This window comes from Ipomoea triloba, chromosome 2 (assembly GCF_003576645.1).
Source record: "Ipomoea triloba cultivar NCNSP0323 chromosome 2, ASM357664v1".
NCBI lineage: Eukaryota > Viridiplantae > Streptophyta > Magnoliopsida > Solanales > Convolvulaceae > Ipomoea > Ipomoea triloba.
Window position 1 is genome coordinate 19,340,553 of NC_044917.1, and position 22,623 is coordinate 19,363,175.

General features: G+C 40.2%; 4 protein-coding genes across 4 annotated transcripts; 3 read left to right on the forward strand and 1 right to left on the reverse strand.

Annotated features, from left to right (window-relative positions):
• The first annotated feature begins 6,007 nt into the window (after window positions 1-6,007).
• Window positions 6,008-8,578, forward strand: LOC116009728 (multicopper oxidase LPR1 homolog 1-like). Its single transcript, XM_031248851.1, has 4 exons — window positions 6,008-6,115; window positions 6,386-6,651; window positions 6,727-8,190; window positions 8,302-8,578. Exons 2-4 carry the CDS (start codon window positions 6,418-6,420, stop codon window positions 8,353-8,355), a joined length of 1,752 nt encoding a protein of 583 aa, XP_031104711.1. The 5' UTR covers window positions 6,008-6,115; window positions 6,386-6,417; the 3' UTR covers window positions 8,356-8,578.
• A 5,372-nt stretch (window positions 8,579-13,950) lies between these two features.
• LOC116010884 lies at window positions 13,951-17,563 on the forward strand. Its single transcript, XM_031250379.1, has 4 exons — window positions 13,951-14,057; window positions 15,566-16,148; window positions 16,448-17,066; window positions 17,190-17,563. The coding sequence occupies exons 1-4, from the start codon at window positions 13,951-13,953 to the stop codon at window positions 17,561-17,563; spliced, it is 1,683 nt and encodes a 560-aa protein (XP_031106239.1).
• A 167-nt stretch (window positions 17,564-17,730) lies between these two features.
• LOC116010885 lies at window positions 17,731-18,423 on the forward strand. Its single transcript, XM_031250380.1, has one exon. It carries the CDS (start codon window positions 17,731-17,733, stop codon window positions 18,421-18,423), a length of 693 nt encoding a protein of 230 aa, XP_031106240.1.
• Window positions 18,424-18,721: 298 nt separating this feature from the next.
• LOC116008389 (uncharacterized GPI-anchored protein At4g28100-like) lies at window positions 18,722-21,398 on the reverse strand. The gene is made up of 2 exons (XM_031248681.1): window positions 20,579-21,398; window positions 18,722-19,268 (listed from the first exon to the last, which is right to left on the reverse strand). Exons 1-2 carry the CDS (start codon window positions 21,221-21,223, stop codon window positions 18,927-18,929), a joined length of 987 nt encoding a protein of 328 aa, XP_031104541.1. The 5' UTR covers window positions 21,224-21,398; the 3' UTR covers window positions 18,722-18,926.
• Window positions 21,399-22,623: the final 1,225 nt, after the last annotated feature.

The following is a 22,623-nucleotide window of genomic DNA, read 5'->3' on the forward strand; positions in this document are numbered from 1 at the left end:
ATAGCGCTACTGGGACAGCAGCATGCCATCACATGTAGAAACGGTCTCGATGCCAAGGAAAAACGACGGAGCACCCATGTCACGAATCTTAAACTCGGAGCCCATCTTGGCCACCAAACCAGTCACAGACCCCAAATCGGAGCCCATAACCAGAATGTCATCAACATAGACAAGTAAATACAGCCGAATAGAGCCAACAAAGTAAATGAACAGGGAAACGTCAGTCTTAGAAAGACAAAACCCAACAGAGAGAAGAAAGGAAAGGAGACGATCAAACCAGGCACGAGGCGCTTGCTTAAGACCATAGAGAGAGCGTTGAAGCAAACACACATGATTCGGATTCTCCCGATCTTCATAACCCGGGGCTGGCGCATATAAACTGTCTCAGCTAAACTCCCATTGAGAAAAGCGTTGTAAACATCCAGCTAACGAATATACCAACCACGAGAAACTGCCAGAGAAAGCAACAACCTGACCATGGTCGGCTTAACCACCGGACTGAAGGTTTCGAAAAAATCCTGACCAGCTACTTGGTTGAACCCTTTGGCAACCAAACTCGCCTTATAACGCTCAACTGACCCATCCGCCTTCCGTTTCACCCGAAAAACCCACTTGCATCCTACAACATTCATTCCAGAGTCTGAGGGAACCAGACGCCACGTCTGATTCTACAGCAAAGCGTTAAACTCAAGATCCATCACTTCGCGCCACTCGGGAAACCGCACAGCCTGAGAATAACATGTAGGCTCCAGTGGCACAAACTCAGACACCATAGCCACCGGCTGAACACTAGACTGCGACTTGCTTCTCAACGCCATGGCATGAGTCCGCACCGTCGAGCGTTTAACACGACGACCCCGAACCGGCTTAGACTGAACAGGAACTACCTCATGCTGAACCGAATCCAAGATAGTGCGTAAACTAGACGCAGTGGACGGAAAAGAAGGCACCACAATAGGAGGGCTAGGCATAGCAACCGCAACACGGCCAACACCCCAAGGTTCCTCAGTCGGAGAAGATGAGCCCTGCAGAGACACAGCTGAAGCAAACGGGTAAACGGTTTCATCAAACCGCACATGGCGACAGATGAAAACCTTGTTAGTATTCAAGTCAAGACAACGATAGCCACGGAAAGAGGGCGGATAACCAAGAAAAACACAGGGAGCTGACCGAAACTGTAACTTATTCCGATTGTACGGGCGTAACAACGGAAAACACAGACAACCAAACACACGCAACGACGAATATGAAGGCGGGGAACGATGTACCCGAACATGAGGAAAATCATCCTGCAAGACACGGGTAGGCATCTTATTAATTAGATAGACCGCTGTTTCGAAAGCATAGTCCCAAAACCTAGTAGGAACCGAAGCCTGAGCCATAAGAGCAAGCCCAGTCTCAACCACATGACGATGACGAAGCTCTACCCTACCATTTTGCTCATGAGTATAGGCACAGGACTGCCTATGCACAATACCTAGAGTAGACAAACGAGTATGCAATTTTTTATATTCTCCCCCAAGATCAGATTGGATTGAGTGGATTTTGCAATTAAATGATCGTTCTACTTGACTACGAAATTGTTCAAAAATTGGATACAAATCTGTTTTGGCACGCATTGGATAAAACCAAATATAACGAGTAAAATCATCCACAAACAGCACAAAATATTTAAAACCAGTGGATGAAAGAAAAGGCGCAGGGCCCCAAATATCAGTATATAATAGTTCTAAAATACGCGAAGAAGAAGAAACAGAACGAGGCAAAGGGAATCTAGATGATTTCCCCAGCTAACAAGTTGAACAAACTGAAGACAAACGACTAACTACATTAGAACTAAGAGAGCAATTATTAAGTATTTGACGCAAAATGCGAAGATGCGGATGCCCAAGCCTATTATGCCAGACCGAGGACGACACACGAGCCACCATAGCAGCAGGCTGACGACGCAGAGTAACTGGCCACGAGTAAAGACCACCCGAAGCACGACCTTTATATAGAGGCACCTTGGTGGTACGGTCCTTAACAACAAAGCAATCAGAATAAAATTCAAAATAAACATCATTATCCTGAGCAAATTTCTGAACAGAAAGTAAAGGCGCAGATAAGCCAGGAACATGCAGGACATCAGATAAACGAAAGACACGACAAGGAGTGGCTACCGAAGCTGAACCGATACTAACTATAGGCATACCTGTACCGTCGCCAACCCGTAAAGTGTCTGAACCCCGGTACTCTGTAAGAGAAGCTAAGAGAGCTGAGTCTGTTGTAGCGTGATTAGAGGCCCCCGTATCCGGAAGCCAGTGATGCGAGGCAAGAGAATCCGCACCATCTGAAGACACTGCAACATGCACCTGAGGCCGAGACGCCGGCGGGCAGAACCAGTAGCAGGTTAAGGCCGTGTGGCCGACGACGTCACAGAGCTAGCACCGCACGGCACCACCGCGAGAGCAGCCTCGTCCCCGACCGCACGAGCGTGAACTGCCACCACCGCCACCCCGCGACTGCTGGAATTGCGCCTACTACTGCCGAAAATAATCGCCATTGCCACCCGAACGACCACCACCACGCCGTGCAACCATCGCCGCCGTGGGAGGAGCATCTGCAAGTTCTCAGCGAAAATAAACTCTTGAGAGCTTAAGTAGTCCGAAAGCTCAGACAAAGAGACCGGTGCGCCACGAGTGAGTCCGGCAACAAGAGGGCGATACTCAGCCCGCAATCTTCGGAACACATATAAGTTTTGGTCATCCAACGAGACCGGGCGACCAGCCAGCGAGAGATCTTCAATCAGGAGGCGAGCACGAGCCAAGTAGTCGGACACGGAGGCATCACCTTGGCGAAGAGACTACAACTGGCCGAGCAGACGAGCTCGTGTTGCTGCACCCATGGAATGCTCGATCGCCTCCCAACGCTGCCGCGACGTCGCCTTGCCTAACGCATGATGCATGACTTCATCCGAGAGGGAGGGAATCAACAGTGATAACACCGCCTGATCTTGGCGGATCCACAGCGCAGTCGACGTCATTGAGTCCAGCACAGCAACGGAGGTTGAAGTCGATGGAGCAGCAGCGGCAGTGGATGGCGGAGTAGCAGCGGCAGTGGACGTTGGAGCAGCAGCAGCGACGGGAATAAGCGGGCAGGGAATTGAGCCATCAACAAACCCTAGCAGGCCCTGACCGCGAAGAAACGGGACCATTTGCGCTCTCCAGAACAAGTAATTCCGAGACGAGAGCTTTAGGGAAACATAATGATGGCGGACGAGAGCGACGAAGTCGACAAGGGAGGCATGGCCATGTCGGAGACGGTCCGCTCAGAGGAAGCCTCTACAGAGCCGTCGCGAGAACCGGTGCTGGCCATGGATACACACCTGAACAACTGATACCAGATGAGAATAGGATTTCTGTATATTAGATAAACATAATAACGTATACATAATATAATAGAATGCAGAAATAGAATCCTAACATAACACAACTATATAACTCCTAACAAAGACAACCCATCTCTCGCATTAAATACTAGTCCAATATAAATTTTTATGACATTAATAAATTATAGAAAAGTTATATTATGAGAATATATCTTTATCCTTTATAGATTGTAGTTATATTTATACTAAAATTCTATATATCATGTATATATTGAATTGAATGATGAATAATAAAAGATTGATTGCTTTCTCTCAATCTCTCACTTTTTTAATTTTACTTTATATTTATGCCTATTGCATTTGATTTAGCTATGTATGTATTGATCAAGAGATAAATAATATATTTAATTTCCTATACTCTGCAACTTTGATGTGGCTGGATCAAGTTGACACCTACAGGCTAAATGATCTTTCATCCTTACTCAGTTTGATCCGTGTATGTTCATTAAGATTAATCTAGTATGTCTTGAATATGTTCATGATCGATATGGTAAAAAATGTATTACAGTATTTAATATAGTAGTTTTTACATGTGCATAACATTCCTGTAATTCTTCTAAAACCCAGAGCCGAATGACCATTATCTAGTATAAAAAATACGAAGAATATAAGCTAATTCCATTCTTGCGACAAATTTATATACATGGCCTATCTAAAATATCCTCATTACAGATCAGATATGGAAGAAGAAACCTTTGTCAGATGCAAACAAGTATGTACCTATATGTTATTTCCTGGAGTAAAAATGCATCAATTTATTCAAGACTCAAAGAGGATGATGAGGTCATGTTAGGAGTGGAAATCCATTATTTCATTGTCATTGAAGCATTGTTGTAGGACTAGAAGTTTCATAATCGCATCAAGCCTAATATTGTATTTGCAATGAACTTGCTAGCAACATTTAGTGTTTCTCCTGCAATGAAACATTAGAAAATGTTGAACACGTCATCCGGTATCTTTGAGGTGCAAAAAATTTTGGCATATTTTATGTAAGAAACCTAGATATGGTTTTAGTGGGCTACTTGGATACTAGCTCTTTATTCGATCCCCATAATGCTACGTTCTAAACTGATTATGCTATAAATTTTCCCCAATGTTCTATATGGACAATAAAGTTTGTGTTGCACAAATGTTGAGATAAGTATGTTAATCATAAGGAATATTTGAAAAAATATATACCCTCAAGATTCAGCACACGTTAGCTCCAAAAGAGTCACGAGATTATTATATAGAATATTCGCCCTAGTGATCACCAAATTCCTTTATACACTTATTTTTTTAAAAAAAATGTATTTTTATTATATTAGAATGTGTAGGCTTTTATTATATGGGAGTGGCATTTACTTGAATCAATCACGGAAATTAGGTCTTGATCGAAGACAAAAAAATTGTACTCTTTTTCTTTTGATTATTGAGTTTTGATATAATTTTCTTAATTAAAGATTTTTTAATGAGACAACTAGTGCAATACATGAATACACATATATCATATACTATTTTCCTCAACTAGGTTTTTCTTACCGGATTTTTCTAGTGAGATTTTTTAACAAAACATTATTAGTAAGACATAGTATGTGCCAGTAGGAAGAGTACTATTGCAAATAAATAAAATGTCGACATTACTAGAGTTATATTATGGCAATATCTCTTCATTCCTTATAAACTTGTAATTCCCTTTATCTCTCGTATTCTCTTTACTTTACTTTATATTGTTATGTCTATTTCAATATCAATAATTTAAAACAATCATAGATACTGGATTAAAAGTGTAGATTTTCTTTCACTAGTGATCTTTTAAAAATATTGAGTACAGTTTCTTTAAAAATGAACAATATATATGTATATATGACTAGTTGGATTAGGACGTTATGTTTATTGATTTTTATTATTTTTTAAGAATAAGGTTCCATTGTTTGGTTAAAAAGAAGTTAATTAAAATTGTGAGCAACCCCAACAAAGTTGGTCTGATTGTTGATTTCATAATCACAAGTTAAGGTTCCAATTCAACTCGTAGTGAGAGCAGCATATTAATTTTCTTCTATTGAGACGACCAACTATAGGCAAATAGGTATTATTTATTTAATTAAGTCGGTCGACTATTGGCAACCTAACTTGGTTTAGTTCTGTATGACTGCATAGTAACAGTAGATTTCTCCCGTGATCTAAAAAATTTAATTAAGATTATATTGTGCAAATATACTATATAGAACTCCAACCCGGATACAATTTATGTCAAAATCATGAGAAGGATTTGTGGGTATAGAAATATATATTAACATATGCTTGACTTTGAGCACTAAAATCCAAGGATGGTGTTTTCTTGCTGACTGTGTCCCTGGTTAGTTATGGTGGATGGACATTATGGGATTTAAAAAACAATTCAGATATGGAATTGAAACATTGAATTGTTTCACCATTTTGAGTGCGTGCAGCTTCACACGGCACCTGCCTAAGGTGGGAAGAAAAGAAACTATACATTATATTACAAAACACAATATTTTATATATATTTATAATGGACCGCTGATTTTTAGGTACATTTGTAGTGCTATATATAGAGGTGGCGATGATGATTCACAATCCAATTCATCATCAAGTCTTGTGCCCTCCACACGCCTTATCTGATTGTATCACTATTATATTCTCCCTTCTTATTGTCTTTCTTAAATTCGATCTTAGCCATAAGGTAAGTCACAATCACCTTCTCTTTTTTTTTTGGTAAATTCCACAATCACCTTCTTAATTCCAGTTTTATTACGTTTTTATTTTTATTTTTTGAAAATATATTTTCTTGATCTTTTGAACAATAAAATTTCTCCTGACCTGACTAGAATCTAAAAATAATGCATTTATGTAAGTGAGATTTCACCACTGGGAAGAAAAATAGCAAGATGGGTATTTGATACATATTTCATATATGCATGCTTATGTATATATTTTTTGTGATTGGGTGCAGGAATATTATCATATATACTAGGTGTTGTGACCATGAAGCTGAAAATTCCGAGGTGGGTGGTGTTCCTAGTGGTGTTGTTTTACAGCATTTCAAACGTTGTTGTTGCTACTGCTCCAGTTACGGAAGCAACACTTAAACAAGTTGCTGCTTCTCTGCAAATGTATGTTGATGAACTTCCCATATTGCCAAAGCTGTTGGGTTATACTCCGTGTCTGGGAGGACCAAAACCTGCCACACTTACAATTGGGATGTACCAAAAGTTTTGGGTATGTACATGTAGACGGTGTACTTTTTTATATAGTAAAATATTTAAAATTATGACTAATAATATGTATTTTTAGAAATTTCATCGGGATTTACCTGCAACAAGAATTTTTGCTTATGGAACATCAGCATCAAAAGCTACGGTACCAGGACCAGTGATAGAGGCGATTAAAGATGTAGCGACTTATGTGACATGGGAAAATCACCTCCCTCAAAGACACATACTTCCATGGGATCCAACCATTGCCACTGCTATCCCCAAACACGGCGGTGTGCCCACGGTGGTCCACCTCCACGGTGGCATCCACGCGCCGCAGATGGACGGCCACGCCATGGCATGGTTCACGGCCGGTTTTGGTGAAAAAGGGCCCACCTGGTCACAGAAAACCTACTTGTACCCTAACGTACAACATGCAGGGAACTTGTGGTACCATGACCACGCCCTTGGTTTGACCCGGCTCAACCTCCTAGCCGGTTTGGTTGCTCCTTATGTCATCACAGACCCGGGTTTGGAATCCAAGTTTAACCTCCCTTCCGGCCCGGAATTCGACCGGCATCTCATGATTTTCGACCGTAGTTTCTACAAAGACGGCTCGTTGTTCTTGAACCGGACCGGAATCAATCCGACTATTCACCCACAATGGCAGCCGGAATATTTTGGCGATGCTATAATTGTCAACGGCAAAGCGTGGCCGTACCTCCAAGTCCAGCCTAGAAAGTACCGGTTCAGAATCATCAACGCCTCAAACGCTAGATACTTCCGGTTCACCTTAACCAACGGCCTCTCTTTCACGGTGGTCGGCTCCGACACATCGTACCTACCGTCGCCGGTGACATCTTCAAGTATTACAGTCGCACCCGCGGAGATCATGGACGTGGTGGTCGACTTTTCCATAGCCAAAGCGAGTGAATCAGAGCTAAGAAACGACGCACCCTATCCCTACCCTAACGGAAATCCCGTGGATCAGCTGAACAGCAAGATAATGAAGTTCATCATTAATCCCGCCGGCGGCCCAACTCCGGCTGAAAAATCCCAAATCCCCCCGACCCTAAAAACCTACGCGGCTGCCACCCCGACGGCCGCCATGATCCGGAGGTACATAGTGATGTACGAGTACCAAAGCGCGACGGGAAATCCGACACACCTTTATATCAACGGGAAGAGGCTGACGGACCCGGTGACGGAAACGCCGAAGAGCGGGTCGACGGAGGTGTGGGAGGTGATCAATCTAACCAACGACAACCACCCTCTGCACATCCATTTAGCGGAGTTCCAAGCCGTGAAAATCCAGCAGCTAGTGGATTTGCCTGGATTCACGTCGTGCATGCAGGCCAAGAACGACGCCGTCGCATGCAACGTGGCCAGCCATGCAACCGGGGCCTTGATAGACGTGCCGGCGTACGAGAAGACATGGAAGAATGTGGTGAAGATCCAACCCGGCTACCAAACCACAGTTGTCGTCAAGTTCAACCTCGTAGAAAACGACGCACCTTATCCCTTCGATGCCACGGGCTCTCCGGGGTTTCTCTACCACTGTCACGTAAGTTTCTTCACTCCTTAATCTCCTCTTAATAATCACATTACATTAATTATTATTATTATTGCAACAATTACGTTTTCATTTTTTCTGGTCATTTGTACGTTGCCGCAGATTCTTGATCATGAAGACAATGAAATGATTCGCCCCTTCAAGCTGGTGAATTAACGCCGCAGAAATAAATAAATAAATAAATGAATAAATAAAGCAAAGACTTTTCTACACTTTTTTCCTTTGTGCAATTGTGCAGTGCCCACTATACGTACTTTGTATTTTCCAATTGTAAGATTATTGTCTGTCGGAAAGAGCTTGTTTTTTTTTTCTACATATATATTGTAAGATTGTTTGAGCAATAGAATATTTAACACAATAAAGTTCATGGTTGAGAGCATCGAGTTATGTCGACCACCAAATGTTTGATGAAAGATACCAACATTTTATATATATATATATACCAAAAGAGATTTCGTGCGGACATTGCTTCTCGTACTATCGTGTGGTTGCTATCACCATTAGAGCGTAAATACACCCCAAACTGTTCAAAAATGCATCATTGGGTGTGCTGCAATATGGTGCATTTTTTGGTGTATGGTGCATTAGTGCATGTCATTGTAATGTATTTTTGAACTGTGTGGTGCATTTTAGCATACATAATAGTAAATTTGCACCGCTTGCATAGGAAACAATGCTCTCATTTAAACCAATATATATATATATATATATATATATATATATATATATATATGTGTGTGTGTATGTGTGAGAGAGAGAGACAGAATTTGAATATGGGATGCGCTGATATTTTTAAATATAATTTAAAGTTATACTATCAAAATAATGAGTTGAATAATGCCCACTCGTAGAATTTCCTTCTCAACAAATGATAAATAGTTTAATAATTTTATTTGTACGAACTGTTCCAAAACAGTACATGACGTGATAGTTGACCCTATGATGATAATTTGACAAGGTGGATGATTAAACAATGAGATGTATGGCGTGATAACAAAGCGGTACTTCCTCTGTCTTATTGCTTGCCTTATTTTCTTTTTTATTCACGAAATGAATTTCGAAATAATAGAAATGTTATTTCATAAGTAATAAAATATTCAAGGAATAGAATATGAATTATATTCTATTGTTTGATTCGTGGAAGAATTATACTTTAGGAAATTATATTATAATGTTTGGTTGGTTTAAGGAATATGACGGTAAATATGTTACCGGATAATATTGAGATTGAATAACAATAGTTGAATACAATGGGTAATCAGTATAGAAGTGTTCGTGTGTCAGAAACAAAAGTGCCCCCCCCACCACTCTACAACAAACTCTTCTTTTATATCTACTACAAACGACGGACTCTCTGTGTAACGTATATTTAATTCTATGTGTACTAAGTGCTGCTGGTAATAACAACAAGGTATAACTCCTCTTCAAAGTGTCATCCTTGTGTAACGGGTGACCGTTTGTCTGCCTTCGGGTCATTGCTTGTGGTTCCGGTCGGGTACTGCTTGCCCAATTACTCTGTCACCAGCCCCCCTACTCCACAGTTTGCGAGCGTAGCCGAGTCAACTAGGCAGTAGTAACAGAGCAAAGCGAGATGAATAAAAGTTTTTTTTTTCTTAAAGGCCAACGTGGCGGCCGAGGCCGAGGTTGGGCCTCAGCCGAAAGTGGCCAAGGCCACGCCTCGCCCAAAAGTGGCCGAGGTCGGGCCTCGACCCAGTTCTAAATTTTTATTCCTTTTTTTTTGCGTTTTGCGTGCGAGCTCACTTCGACCGCCCGTAGGTTCGGTCAAAGGTCAGCTCTCCCGTCAGGTAGCTAGCGAGATTGGATCTTGTGCCGGCCCTAAGGGAATAGAGTGTGGTGTTTTCGTAACAAAGTCGTAAGCTTTACCCATAAAACACCCTAGTGAAATTGATAATTGTTTGTGTGTTATATTGTCCCAAGGGTTGAATTATCCACAAGGAGCAGCAAAGGAAGAGTTTTGGAACATTTTGGACAAGTTTTGAAAGCAAAGGAAATTACTAATCACAAAAGGAAACAAGAATAAGAATTGGAAAAGAATTGGAAGTTGCCTAATCGCCCAAGGCCCATCGGTCTCTTATATATACTACACTTTTCTGCTATTTTACGAGGTTCCCATACAGAGTTCCCAACCCTAGTTAGTTTTAGTTTGTTTTCCCCTTCTCTTTATATTTCCCTAGTATAGTTTAGATTAGTTTTATATTAGATTATTTAATCTGAAGCTTGGAATCACGGATTAAAGTTGGAATTGTTCTTCATTATCAGTAAAATTTTCTCGTCCCTTTATATTCCTTGCAATATTTATGATGATTTATTATAGTTTTGCTTTGTTTACTTTTATGATGCATGAGTAGTTAGCTTTTGGGTTTGGATTAGGGTTATATTGCTATTGTTGATGCTAGGTTTATAATTATTGCATAAAGGGATAATTTATTGATCTATGGTTTTATATTTGAATTGGATTATAAATTCCTCTTATTGATAATTGATGCGCAACTTTTATTGATTTGTTTTGGAGAGGATTTCATCACAACGAAAGTTGGGTGAAAGACTCAGCCTAACCAATTTCAACCCAATTTTTCCTACTATGAGAATATGGGTAATTTGGGGGCTTATAATGTTTTTGTGTTTAAGGTTATGATTGATGCATCACGAAAGTGGGCAATCTTAGCCTAATTCTTGTTATTGATTACGAAAGTAGCTAACTTGAATTCCTGAGTACATTGCCAATAAATCACTTGGTTAATTGTTTTCCCCTAATTTTGAGATTGTTAGAGCATCGAGATTGCAATTTCTCTAATCTGACCCATTCTTTTATCATATAGTTTTTCCCTTATTTTATTTGCATCTTTTATTTTATTTTAATTCCTAAATCATATTTTCCTTGAATTCTAGTGAATTCCAATACTTTAGTGCCTAGGATTTAATAATTCAAACAATACGTGCCATAGCCCCAATCCTCAGCGGAACGACATTTACACCCTCTTTTTACACTCACAATTATACTCATCAAGGAGGCGGACACCGCTTGAGGAGGCGGACGCCGCTTGAGGAAGTGGATGCCTTGGATGAGGAGGCGACGCCACTTGATGAGGATGCGGACGCCGCTTGAGGAGGCGGACACCGCTTGAGGAAGCGGACGCCATTTGAGGAGGCGGATGCCACTTGAGGAGGCAGACACCACTTGAGGATGCGGCGTCACTTAAGGAAGTGGACGCCTTGGATGAGGAGGCGATGCCACTTGAGGAGGCGGACGCCACTTGATGAGGAGGCAGACGCCACTTGATGAGGAGGCAGAAGCCGCTTGAGGGAGCCAAATGGTACTCCTAAGCCTAAGAAGCCTTAGTACACAAAGGTGGAAGAGGACTAAGAGAGCACACTCTTGAATAGCAAACACCATTGAATCATTAATCCACTACTTAAGAGTTAAGACACATAGTGAGGCAACATAGATAGCACAATGCATTCCCTTACTTTCTATTACTTGTTATTTCACTTTGTTTACTTTAATTGATCACACACACACTCTAAATGCCATTCACCATTCACCAACAACCTCGCACTTTCCATCACGCATTCCTTTAAACAAAAGCATATCAATCTTCCGATTTTCCTCCTTCGAGACCGACACTCGGGGACTTTTTCTCGTTTTATCATTACCACTTTCACCTACATTACACCTCACCTAAGACTATATACTTTCAGAGAGAATAGAGTTTGTGTTCCTCATTGTTCTTTGCCCTTAAGTTTTATCTCTGAGTAACATGGCGGTGGGCTTATGGGTCATTTTGGTGTTACTACGACCTATGACGCTCTGCATGCTCATTTTTACTGGCCTATGATGAAAAAAGATGGGAGAGTTTTATGAGTCATTGTGCGATATGTAATCAAGCTAAGTCTAATATATACTCTTTCACAAGGAATTTACATGCCACTTCTTGTTTCTAGTGGTCCTTGGCTTGACATCTCTATGGATTTTATTCTTAGTTTGCCTTTAAGTAGGAAAAAGAAAGATTCAATTTTTGTAGTTAGTGTTCGTTTTAGTAAGATGGCTAGATTTATCCCTTGCTTTAAAATGGATGATGCTACTCATATTGCTAATATTTTCTTTTCTGAAATTGTGAAATTGCATGGTATTCCCAAAAGCATTGTTTCAAACAGGAATCCTAAGGGCCCGTTTACTAACTGGAAATTTTCTCCAGTTTTCTGGAAATTTAGAAAATTGGAGAACAGAAAACAAAGAACATGTTTACTAGCACAGTTTTCCATTTTGAAAACAGGAAACAATTTTTCAATTTTCTAGGAAACTGAAACACTATTAAAAACTGTTTTCTAAATGGAAAACAGAATAATCTATCATCTATTAGACTATATGTCATTATAACCACATTCTCACCATTATCTACTTACATATTTATTTATTACTATGATTACATTCATTATCATATTCTTTCACTTATCATCATCTTCTATCTTTTCTACTTGCATTACTTATTTAAACATAACTTATTTGCTTTTATGCTTAAAATTAGAGTTAATACCTCCAATGGTCCTCCGAGTATTAGCGATATACCAGCGGTGGCCCTTCGTCTTTAAAACGACCAGGAGTAGTCCTTTATCTTTTTCAAAATAACCACCCGTAGTCCTCCGTTAGGTTGGGTGTCAATTGAACGTTAATTATTGAGGGCAAAATCGTCATTACAATTATTTCATCCTTAAGCTATACTACGTGGATGAATTTCTCCCAAATTCCTTGTTCCCATGGCGACAAGTAATGTAGATAAGGAGTATATATTAAGCAGCAGCAACCTATCACCAATATAAACAACTTAACATTTACAGAGAGGGAATTGTGTATCAATGTTCATGGAGAAATATAAAAGAAACCAAACTTTTTTTTTGAGCATAAGAAACCAAACTTGAAGAATCAAGAAAGCGTGAAAAAGAAATACCTGTAAACCCAAAGACTTCATACGGTGCTCATTTTGAAGCTCCCGCAAACGCCCACTTACGGCTATAAGAGCTTTAGAAGGAACACAACCCCTATTCACACAAGTTTCTCCAACTATATCACCTTCAACAATAGCAATTTTTAAGCGTTGTAAATGTACATGATAAACACTGCATTTGATCATTTCATTAAAATTACTAAAAATCAAAGCATATTATATAGCTCATTACCCGGGGAAGACTAGCAAGCATATAAACAGAATAAAAATTGTTATCAAAAAGAATAAAAACAGAATAAAAACATTAAACTCGAGTAACAAGTTCATTTTTACTTTTTTCTTATTGAATGTTCAGAAATTAGAAGAAAGCTAAACCTTCTCAACAGATCGTAATCAAAACCGCCTTGAGACGGAGCTCCATTTCCCGCCAAGGCTTAAGTGATCCTTTTTTACTGCGAAAGCTTCTGCAAAGTAAATCGAGTCGAACACACTGAAGAATTCAACGATCTGGCTCCGAGTGCCTCTGTCCTGAGCCCACAGAACCGCAACGATAGGAGCCAGGGCGCCGGAAGAATGGACGGCAGTGGGGGAGTCCCATCTGGCCACCGTCGTGGCCGAAGAAGAGTTGGAGAGAGAAATTAAAGATTGCATTTTCAGGGAGGAGGAGATAATGCGGGAAAAATGAAGGTAAGAGGCAGAGAGGGAGAGAGGAGAGAGTTTAGAGTATATGAAGATGAGGAGCAGAGGCTTTGGTGTTGAGCTTTGAGAAGTCCGTCCGAATTCGGAAATGGCGAAAATAACTGGAAAACTTGAGCTTAGGGCTAAGAATTGGGCCAAAAACGACAGCCTTATACATGAAATACATGAAATGACAAGTTTGCCCTCATTTTTAACGTCAGTTTGACACCGTTTCTACGAGAGGACCACGGGTGGTTATTTTGAAAAAGATAGAGGATGACTTCTGGTCGTTTTAAAGACGAGGGACCACCACTGGTATATCGCTAATACTCGGAGGACCAATGGAGGTATTAACTCCTTAAAATTATACATCATTCACATTATCAAAATTAAAAAATCTATACCACGTTTTATATTTTGATTGAACTCAATTGATTATTGTTTCAAATATTTTTATTTATGTTATATCGGATACAAGTTTGTCTAGATATTGGATATCAAAATTTCACATATCTTTATTCTTCAGTCTTGATTTAATGAAATTCATTTGAATTATTTTCAAGCCTTACTTTTACACCCAAAGTGTATGTGTTAATCTTTGATTAACTTCTTACATTTTTTAACTCTTTAGAATTATTATTTGGAGTTTGAACTCGTAATCTTTTTACGGGACTAGCTAGACACGTAAGTGACGCTACATTGAATATTGCTCATGAATTGGAACTAAAGGGAGATTTCGTGCAACTATATGTAATTTACTCCGTACCTGGATAATCTTATTGGTTCCAAGCTCTACTTGGGTCATATCAGCTTCCAACACCTACTGTATGATATTGAATTTGAACACTTTGTATGTTAAGAAATCTGACGTAAGATTAGCGCAGTGATCAGTGAGGCCTTTAGACTCCATCAAACCGTACAGAACCAAGACCACGTACAAAGCAAGAAGATAGCAAGAAACGACCAAGAACGCCGAGAGAAGAGACACAACCCCTAGGAAGAAAGAAAGATTTTGTAAGAAACCCCAATGGTAAAATATAACCATGTCGAGCATTGCATTGCTTTTTGGGGCCCAATATTTTTGTAAAGTTGTTGTTGTTGTATCGTCATTTGAAATTACAAGGTAATATATGTTCAATACTTTCTCAAACATTTTCAACCCTCACCACCAGAGTTCGAAGCTATGACTACCCATTTGGAATAGTAACAGGAACGCTATCACATTACATGTTAGTTATGCGAAGAGGGAAAGTTAACAAAATTCTGAATATATAAGTGCATAAACAATCATGACCTTTTTGAGTTTTCGTATAATAATGAAGTTTTTAAAAGTATAATCAGTTCGTCTGTGTGGTGAACGTCTGATGAAATGGGGTGGAGACAGGTTCAATAATTTTGGGAACTAGATTAAGGCACTAAATAATACGCTAGCTCGTTTGAGGGGGCGTACTGATGCTGCCTCTTTAACTGAATACTATCGGGTTGATGAACAGCTCTGGCCTATTAGAGTCCTAGGAGGATGCTTTTTGGAAACAGCGTGCTAAGCAGCACTGGTTGCGAGGAGTTGACTCAAACACAAAATTTTACCACAGGTATGCCTCTGCACGCAAAAAGCATAATGCTATTTTGAGATTAAAAAATAATAATGGTGTCTGGGTGGAGGATTTGGAAATGCATGTTGAGATTATGTGTTAATTTCGACATATTTTCTTATCTGATGCTAGTTCTGTTGTTAGTGATCATGCTTTTTTCAATACTATAACCCCGCTAGTCACAAATGTACACAATGCCGCATTAACGCGGCCTTTTGAGGAGTGTGAGGTTAAGGATGCCCTATTTTCCATGTTTCCTAATAAGGCCCCCGGTCCTGATGGGATGAACCCATGTTTCTATCAACAGTTTTGGGATGTTGTGGGTCAAGATGTCTCTCTTTTTGCCCTGAATTGTTTACATACGGGTCAGTTCCCTGATGGTCTATGTGATGCTAATGTGGTTCTTATCCCTAAAAAGGGTAATCCTAAGTTTGTTACTGACTTGAGACCCATTGCGTTGTGTAATGTGGTTTATAAACTTATGGCGAAAATGTTGGCTAACAAGATAAAGTTTTTGTTTGATGAAATAATTTCTGAATCACAAAGTGTTTTTGTCCCTGGGAGGTTAATCACTGACAATATTCTAGTAGCTGTAGAGGTGGGCCATTTTCTTAATAGGAATCAGTTGGGCAAGGTGGGATGGGGTGTTTTGAAACTGGATATGGCTAAGGCCTATGACCGCATGGAATGGAGCTTTCTGAGGCGAATGATGGAGGTCTTGTGTTTTGATGAAAGATGGGTTGATTTAATCATGTTGTGTGTTACGTCCGGTTCTTATAATATTCAGATTAATGGTGCGACGGGCGGGCAAGTAACCCCAACCCTCGGGCTACGCCAAGGTGATCCTTTGTCTCCCTACCTTTTTATTATATGCGCTGAGGGTCTTTCCCATTTGTTACAACAGGCTCAATCGCAGGGGAGTATCCATGGTTGTAGGGTAGCTAGGGGTGCCCCGGCTATCTCTCATTTATTTTTTGCTGACGATAGTCTGTTGTTTTTAAAGCCAATATTCAGGAGGCAATTGTTGTTAAAGAATGTTTGCAGACGATTTATGAGATGCTTTCGGGGCAAGTGGTAAACTTCCACAAGTCTAGTATTTGTTTCAGTAAGAATACCGCAGCGGGGGATCGTGACGATGTTGCGGCAGTTTTAGGAGTCTCCCAAGCAGCAAATTTTGGAAAATATCTAGGTTTACCATCATTTGTGGGAAGAAATAAATGGGCAGTGTTCAGTTATATCGAGGATAAGATCAGACACCGTATTAGCTCCTGGGATAAGAAATTACTATCTCGCAGGGGTAAGGAGGTACTCTTGAAGAGTGTGGCCCAAGCTATGCCAACGTTCTCAATGAGTGTCTTCCGATTTCCAGATTCCCTTTGTATGGCTATTGAAAGGGCTATGAATCGTTTTTGGTGGGGCTCTGGAACTAGTAAGGGTATTCACTGGCTAGCATGGGATTGTTTGTGTCCACCCAAGAAGTTTGGAGGTCTTGGTTTCAGGGATTTACGGAGTTTTAATTTGGGTATGCTGGGCAAACAGGCTTGGCGTTTTCTTACTAGGCCTCATTGCATGGTTGCACGCTTATACAAAGCCAGGTATTACCCTACTACTTCGTTTATGGATGCTACTGTAGGTAATTGTCCCAGTTTTTGTTAGAGAAGTATCATGGCAGCACATGATATGGTATGTGGGGGAGTGGGCCGCCGAATAGGTAATGGTCAATCAACTTTTATATGGGGTGATCCCTGGTTATTAGATGGTCCAGATCCGATGATTCATACTGTTATGCCGCCTAATCTGCAGGGTTCTACAGTCTCTGGTTTGATAGACCCGATCACAAATACATGGGATTTATCGATATTGAGGGACATTTTTCTACCAGTGGATGTGGATCGAATCGTTAAGATTCCTGTTAGCCCTACATATGATGATTCTTGGTACTGGGTTGGTGAACCGAATGGCTGCTATACTGTCAAAAGTGGTTATAGGAAGCTTGTAGGGGAATTTATAACCACTCCAGGTGGTTTTGATAAATGGAAACAACTTTGGAAATTAAAGGTTCCCCTAAGTGGAGGACCTTCCTCTGGAGGGCTATCAGAGACATCCTCCCTACAACTCCTAATTTATTGATAAAAAGAGTGCAAATTAGCCCTACATGCCCTATGTGTGCTACTCATATTGAGAGTGTGATGCATTGTTTATTTTCTTGCGACTTTTCTCAACGAGTTTGGCATGTTTCTAAACTACCAATTTCTTCTGTGTCTGGCAACAGCTTTCCGGATTGGCTATAAAATGCTATGGTGATTCTTGAACCTCATGTGGTGGAGGTTATAATATCAGTACTGTATGCTCTGTGGAAGGCCCGAAATACTGCTGTGTGGGATGTCCTACTGCCTAAGCCGGTTGATGTGTGGTCAAGGGCGGCTGCTGCTGCTTATGATTGGACCAAGTTCACTGCCCCGCTGGCACGGGTGATACGGCCTGCTGCGCTAGATCTCACGCCTAGCTCTCCTTTGCCGCCGAATGAACAACAGTCGCATTTGCATTGTTACGTGGATGGAGGCTTTAAAGCTACATCGCGTGAGGCAACTTTTGGCGCCATGTTATTGACTGCTAATAATAACTTCGTGGCTGCTATGAATGGCAGGTTGGCGGCATGCGTGAATCCCCTCATGGCGGAAACACTCGCATGCAAGGAGGTTCTATCGTGGTTAAAGAATCGTGTGTCGACCCCTGTTCGTTTGTACACAGATTGTTCATCTCTCCTTCGCCTGTTGACAAAATTTGTGCCTGAACCCCGTTCTTATGTGGGTATTGCGGTGTCTGATTGTAGGCGTATTTTGTGTTCTTTTCCTCTTTGTTCTATTGGTTTTGTTCTTAGATCCTCCAATTTACTAGCTCATGTTTTAGCTTGTGAGGCCTATTCTCAGGCTACTCCGATGTTTTGGGATCTTTTCCCTCCTGACTTTGTTGCTCCTTTATTCCATTAATGCAGTTGTTGCTTTTGGTTTTTCAAAAATATTGAATATTATCCAACTTTGTGTTTACTTCAATTCTCAACTTTTGTTTAACCCTATTATTTTTTCTCTTTCTTTCTGTTTTTTTTTTTCCCAAATTTTTTACTCCGTATTTCTTTTAAAAAATAGAAGTATTTTTTCAATTAAAAACACCCTTAGATTCCAAATTAATAACATAGTGTTAGGCTATATAGAGGGTGAAGTGGTATTAGGCACTAAACAAATCAAACCACTTTTTCACTTTCACGACTATATAAGAGGACAAATGATATGTTGGTGATATATGCTCACGACTTTGGGCCAATACCTAAAAGAAAAAGCATTGTAAAAGTGCAACTTTGGTCCAATGGCAGATCTACAATTGTTGCCTGATTACAATCTCACTAACAAGAATAAACAATATAATGTAATAGAAACAAATTCGATCACCGTAGTACGTTGCTGTAGAGGTAGTGCTAGCTACTCATGGTGATTTGCTAATATATGGAGAACTGAATTGTGACAGAACAGTATAGCAGAAGCAGAGGTACAATATAGGTGTAATGTGATATTTGCAGAGTGAATGATGAAGATTGATCGTAAAATTCTGAGGAGTCAACGGCGAGAGGCATACCATCGCTGTTGAGGGTGCACGACAAGGGATCAGAGCCGTTGGTGCTCATCATCAGCGCCCTCAGAACTGCAGAGACTGTGTGAATATAACCAGCTCGGTTTTTGTTGAGAAGCCATGTTAGACCCATCAGCTGGCAATCTCTGGTGCGCATTTTGCTTCCTCTTTCGTCTGATTTGCTTCTGCTGCTCGCTTCAGACTTGCTAAGCTGCATAGGGTATGTGAAAACTTGTTAACTCATAGCCATCAAACTACTAAGACAAGACATTTCCTTCAAAGCAAGATTGTTTTATATAAACATGGATGACAAATGTACCAAAATAAATAAGTTACATGCAGGACAAGAACCTTAAAAGAATTTACATTGTAGTATCCTTTGCACACCTCACCTCATCTAAATAAATTAAATGACTTGACAATCTAGTGAGATATTCGAAGTCAGTAGGTGATGAGATCAAGTGTTTTAATCAAACTTTGGGTTTTTCCATGGAGTAAAGTCCAATTGTAAATTGACAAAGAAAAACGTTACTTCTTAGTTGGCAAGGGGCGAGTTGAAATGTTGAAGTGTATCGTACTGAACAGGATTACGGACGAGCTAAGATAGTTTTGAATGCAATATAATCCTTGAATTACTCGCTACGTATTGAATGAGGTAGGGTTCTCTCAGCAAATCTCAGCTAGTTCATTTTCTAGATTACACTCATAGCGGCATTCACTTTAGGAAATAGTAACATCTGTTCTACTTCAATTCATGTAGTAAACAGAGTACAAGTAGGAACAATTGATTAGGTAAGGTACAAGTAAAGAAATAACCGTGGAGTTTCTGATGATGCAAGATGGTCTAGGTTTAGCAGATGATCTTCAAGCAACAATCTTGGCAACCATGCATGAGCCTTCTTATATGTGCAACTATTTTTCCACACTCTTGCTTATACAACAAACATCCTCAAAAAAGGATATATTTAACCCGAGACTCATAGCACAAATAAATGCAAGAACAATATTAGATTAGCTGTAAAGTGGAGATAGAGTTATTGAAAATTAAAACAGCCTTGGAAGTCACCAGCTCAAATCCTTATTCTACTCAAAGGGCAAGAACATCCTCTCCACTAGTGTAGGGATTTTAAGAATGTGATGTCAATCCTAGCATGAAACTGCTTAGTGCGATCTTCTTTCACACTAATTGTTGGGCGAAGGCCAGTAAAGGAAAAGGGCAAAGTCCATCAATTGGTGGCTAGGGGATTGTTGGGCTAAGACTAGTGAAAGGCCAAGTCCAACACAGTGGTATCAGGTAAGACTGGCAAGGGGAATTGACTAATCCACAACATATATAGTGGAATGGAACCACAAACGCCATCACTAAAAAAACCATTTCTCTACTTTCTTCTCCAAAGACACCATAATAGGAATTGCAAACAAAGTAGAGTTTCCAAATTGCATCAGTTTCATAGAAAAAAGAGAAGTTTAGCATTTGTGGCAAGAAATGAAACAAAATTCAGAAGGTGTGAGGAAGCGTACCAGATACAAGCTATTCAAGCACTTGGAGCAGCCGGCAAGGCTAGAATAGCCATTTGCAGAACTACTGAAGCAATCAGTTTCCAATCTGTTCACAGTCTCATGGCCCACCAATTGGCCATGGGAATTCATGGAGAAAGCTTCCGGGCAGCTCAAAGGGTGAAGCCTAATGCCACAGTAACAGTAAACTAAGTCACAGGTCTGGTTGGGCTTCACCAATTCAATGCCTTTATTCCCAAGAGCCTTCTCCAGAGAGTCGACGCAGGTCTCGGAGTCATCCGGGAGCACCGGCATGTCAAACGTCGTCGTCTGAGGGATCTTGGAGGTTGCCCTTTGGAGGGCAGTTGTTGAATAGGCGGAGTAGAGCCAGGCTGCGAGTACCGGGCAGCACCGGGTCCGGTGGAGAGGATTCGACCCGCAAGCTGATTTGATCCCGCGGAAGAGCTCCTCCGTGAGGTCCAGCGGGCAGGCGGCAATGTTGGACTGCTCAGGGAACGCCGGAATCGTTGATGGGGTGGACAATGCTTGGCTCTGGCTCTGGACTGAAATGGGTTCTGGATCGGGCAAATCCGGATTGGCAATCAAAACCGGTATGCTGCCAAGTAAAAGGAAAGTGAAGGAGAGAAAGAAAACAGAGGAGTGGAACATTGCTTTGAGAGTGAGAGAAGTGGGAATTAAGTTCTCTTTTCCAATTTGGCTTAAAGAAAAAGGAGAAATAATGGAGAGAAGTTGATAGTAAGTTGAGTTGGATATATGGCTTTAATGAGAGGGAGGGTATTGCATTGCTATTTGCCATTTGCCATTTGGTGCTCACCCTTGAGACCAACATATTCACAACACTACAAGCCTACAACTACAATGCATTATGTTTCTCCGTCATGAGAAATAATGATATGATTTTTTGTTATACGCTGTGTGGATCAGCATTAGTATTCTTTGTATCAAATATAATTACGTATATTACGTCTGATTTGCACATAATACTATTAGAGCATCTTTAATAGTAAAGTTCTTTTTGTTATTTTTGATGTGTTTTTGTAAGTGTGATTAGTAAAGAGAAATGAGATGAGTGAAAAAAAAAAAAACAACTCATATTTTAAAAAAGAAAAAAAAACATGGTTGTAATTAATAATTTGGTACAAAAGACACAAAAACTATTTAACACCATTGAAATTCTGAAAATTATATAATCATAATTTAACACTTCCATTCAGTGGTTTACAAAAGACAATTTGTTAAAGAGTCATTTTCATTTTTGGTCCTACTGTTATTGGGGCATTGCCAATTTTAGTCCACTTCACTAAATTTTGCCACATTACGGTCAGTGTTATTTAGTCTTTGCCACTTTTAGTCCACCGTTAAAATTTTCGTTAAATGATCGTCCAAAACAGGGGTATTTTTTGTCTTTTCATGCTTTGGTAATCTCCTTGACCCTTTGCAGTGGTTTTCCTTACACATTTTCATCTAATGAAGAGGTCCGGCGAAAGCCATGTGAGCCACATTACAAAGCCATGGCTTTCGCCGGACCTCTTCATTTGATGAAAATGTGTAAGGAAGACCACTGCAAAGGGTAAAGGGGATGATAAAAGCATGAAAAGATCAAAATATCCCTATTTTGGACGGTTATTTGACGAAAATTTTAATAGTGGACTAAAAGTGGCAAGAACTAAATAAGACTGGTCGTAATGTGGCAAAAATTAATGAAGTGGACTAAAATTGGCAATGCCTCAATAACAGTAGGACCAAAAATGGAAATCACTCTTTGTTAAACAAGGATGGATTCGGATATGGAGTGCAAGAATCCTATGTTCAATGTCTAAAATTAACTCGGTTCATTAAAAATTGTTTAGTTTTTAAGTATTTAATAGGTGAGAGTACTATATATAAAACAATATTTTTCAAAGTGGGGCATGCGAGTTGGATAGAAGTTTGGATGTTTGTTACTCTTAGCCATAGCTTTTAGTATCAGTGGGTCATGAGTGTGCTACAAAAGAAGCAAGCAGAACATTATAAAATACTGACTAATTTTATCATGAACAAATCATTCT

Excerpts from the sequence above, each read along its gene's own strand:
- LOC116009728 (XM_031248851.1), top strand. The coding sequence starts at position 6,418 with ATGAAGCTGAAAATTCCGAGGTGGGTGGTGTTCCTAGTGGTGTTGTTT. Across the intron at positions 6,652-6,726 it reads GGATGTACCAAAAGTTTTGG|AAATTTCATCGGGATTTACC; the intron begins GTATGTACATGT and ends ATGTATTTTTAG. Across the intron at positions 8,191-8,301 it reads GGTTTCTCTACCACTGTCAC|ATTCTTGATCATGAAGACAA; the intron begins GTAAGTTTCTTC and ends ACGTTGCCGCAG.
- LOC116010884 (XM_031250379.1), top strand. The coding sequence starts at position 13,951 with ATGGCGAAAATAACTGGAAAACTTGAGCTTAGGGCTAAGAATTGGGCC. Across the intron at positions 14,058-15,565 it reads AGTTTGCCCTCATTTTTAAC|TTCTGTTGTTAGTGATCATG; the intron begins GTCAGTTTGACA and ends ATCTGATGCTAG. Across the intron at positions 17,067-17,189 it reads GTTTATGGATGCTACTGTAG|ATGGTCCAGATCCGATGATT; the intron begins GTAATTGTCCCA and ends CCTGGTTATTAG.
- LOC116010885 (XM_031250380.1), top strand. The coding sequence starts at position 17,731 with ATGGTGATTCTTGAACCTCATGTGGTGGAGGTTATAATATCAGTACTG.
- LOC116008389 (XM_031248681.1), bottom strand. The coding sequence starts at position 21,223 with ATGTTCCACTCCTCTGTTTTCTTTCTCTCCTTCACTTTCCTTTTACTT. Across the intron at positions 19,269-20,578 it reads GCTTGAATAGCTTGTATCTG|CTTAGCAAGTCTGAAGCGAG; the intron begins GTACGCTTCCTC and ends TACCCTATGCAG.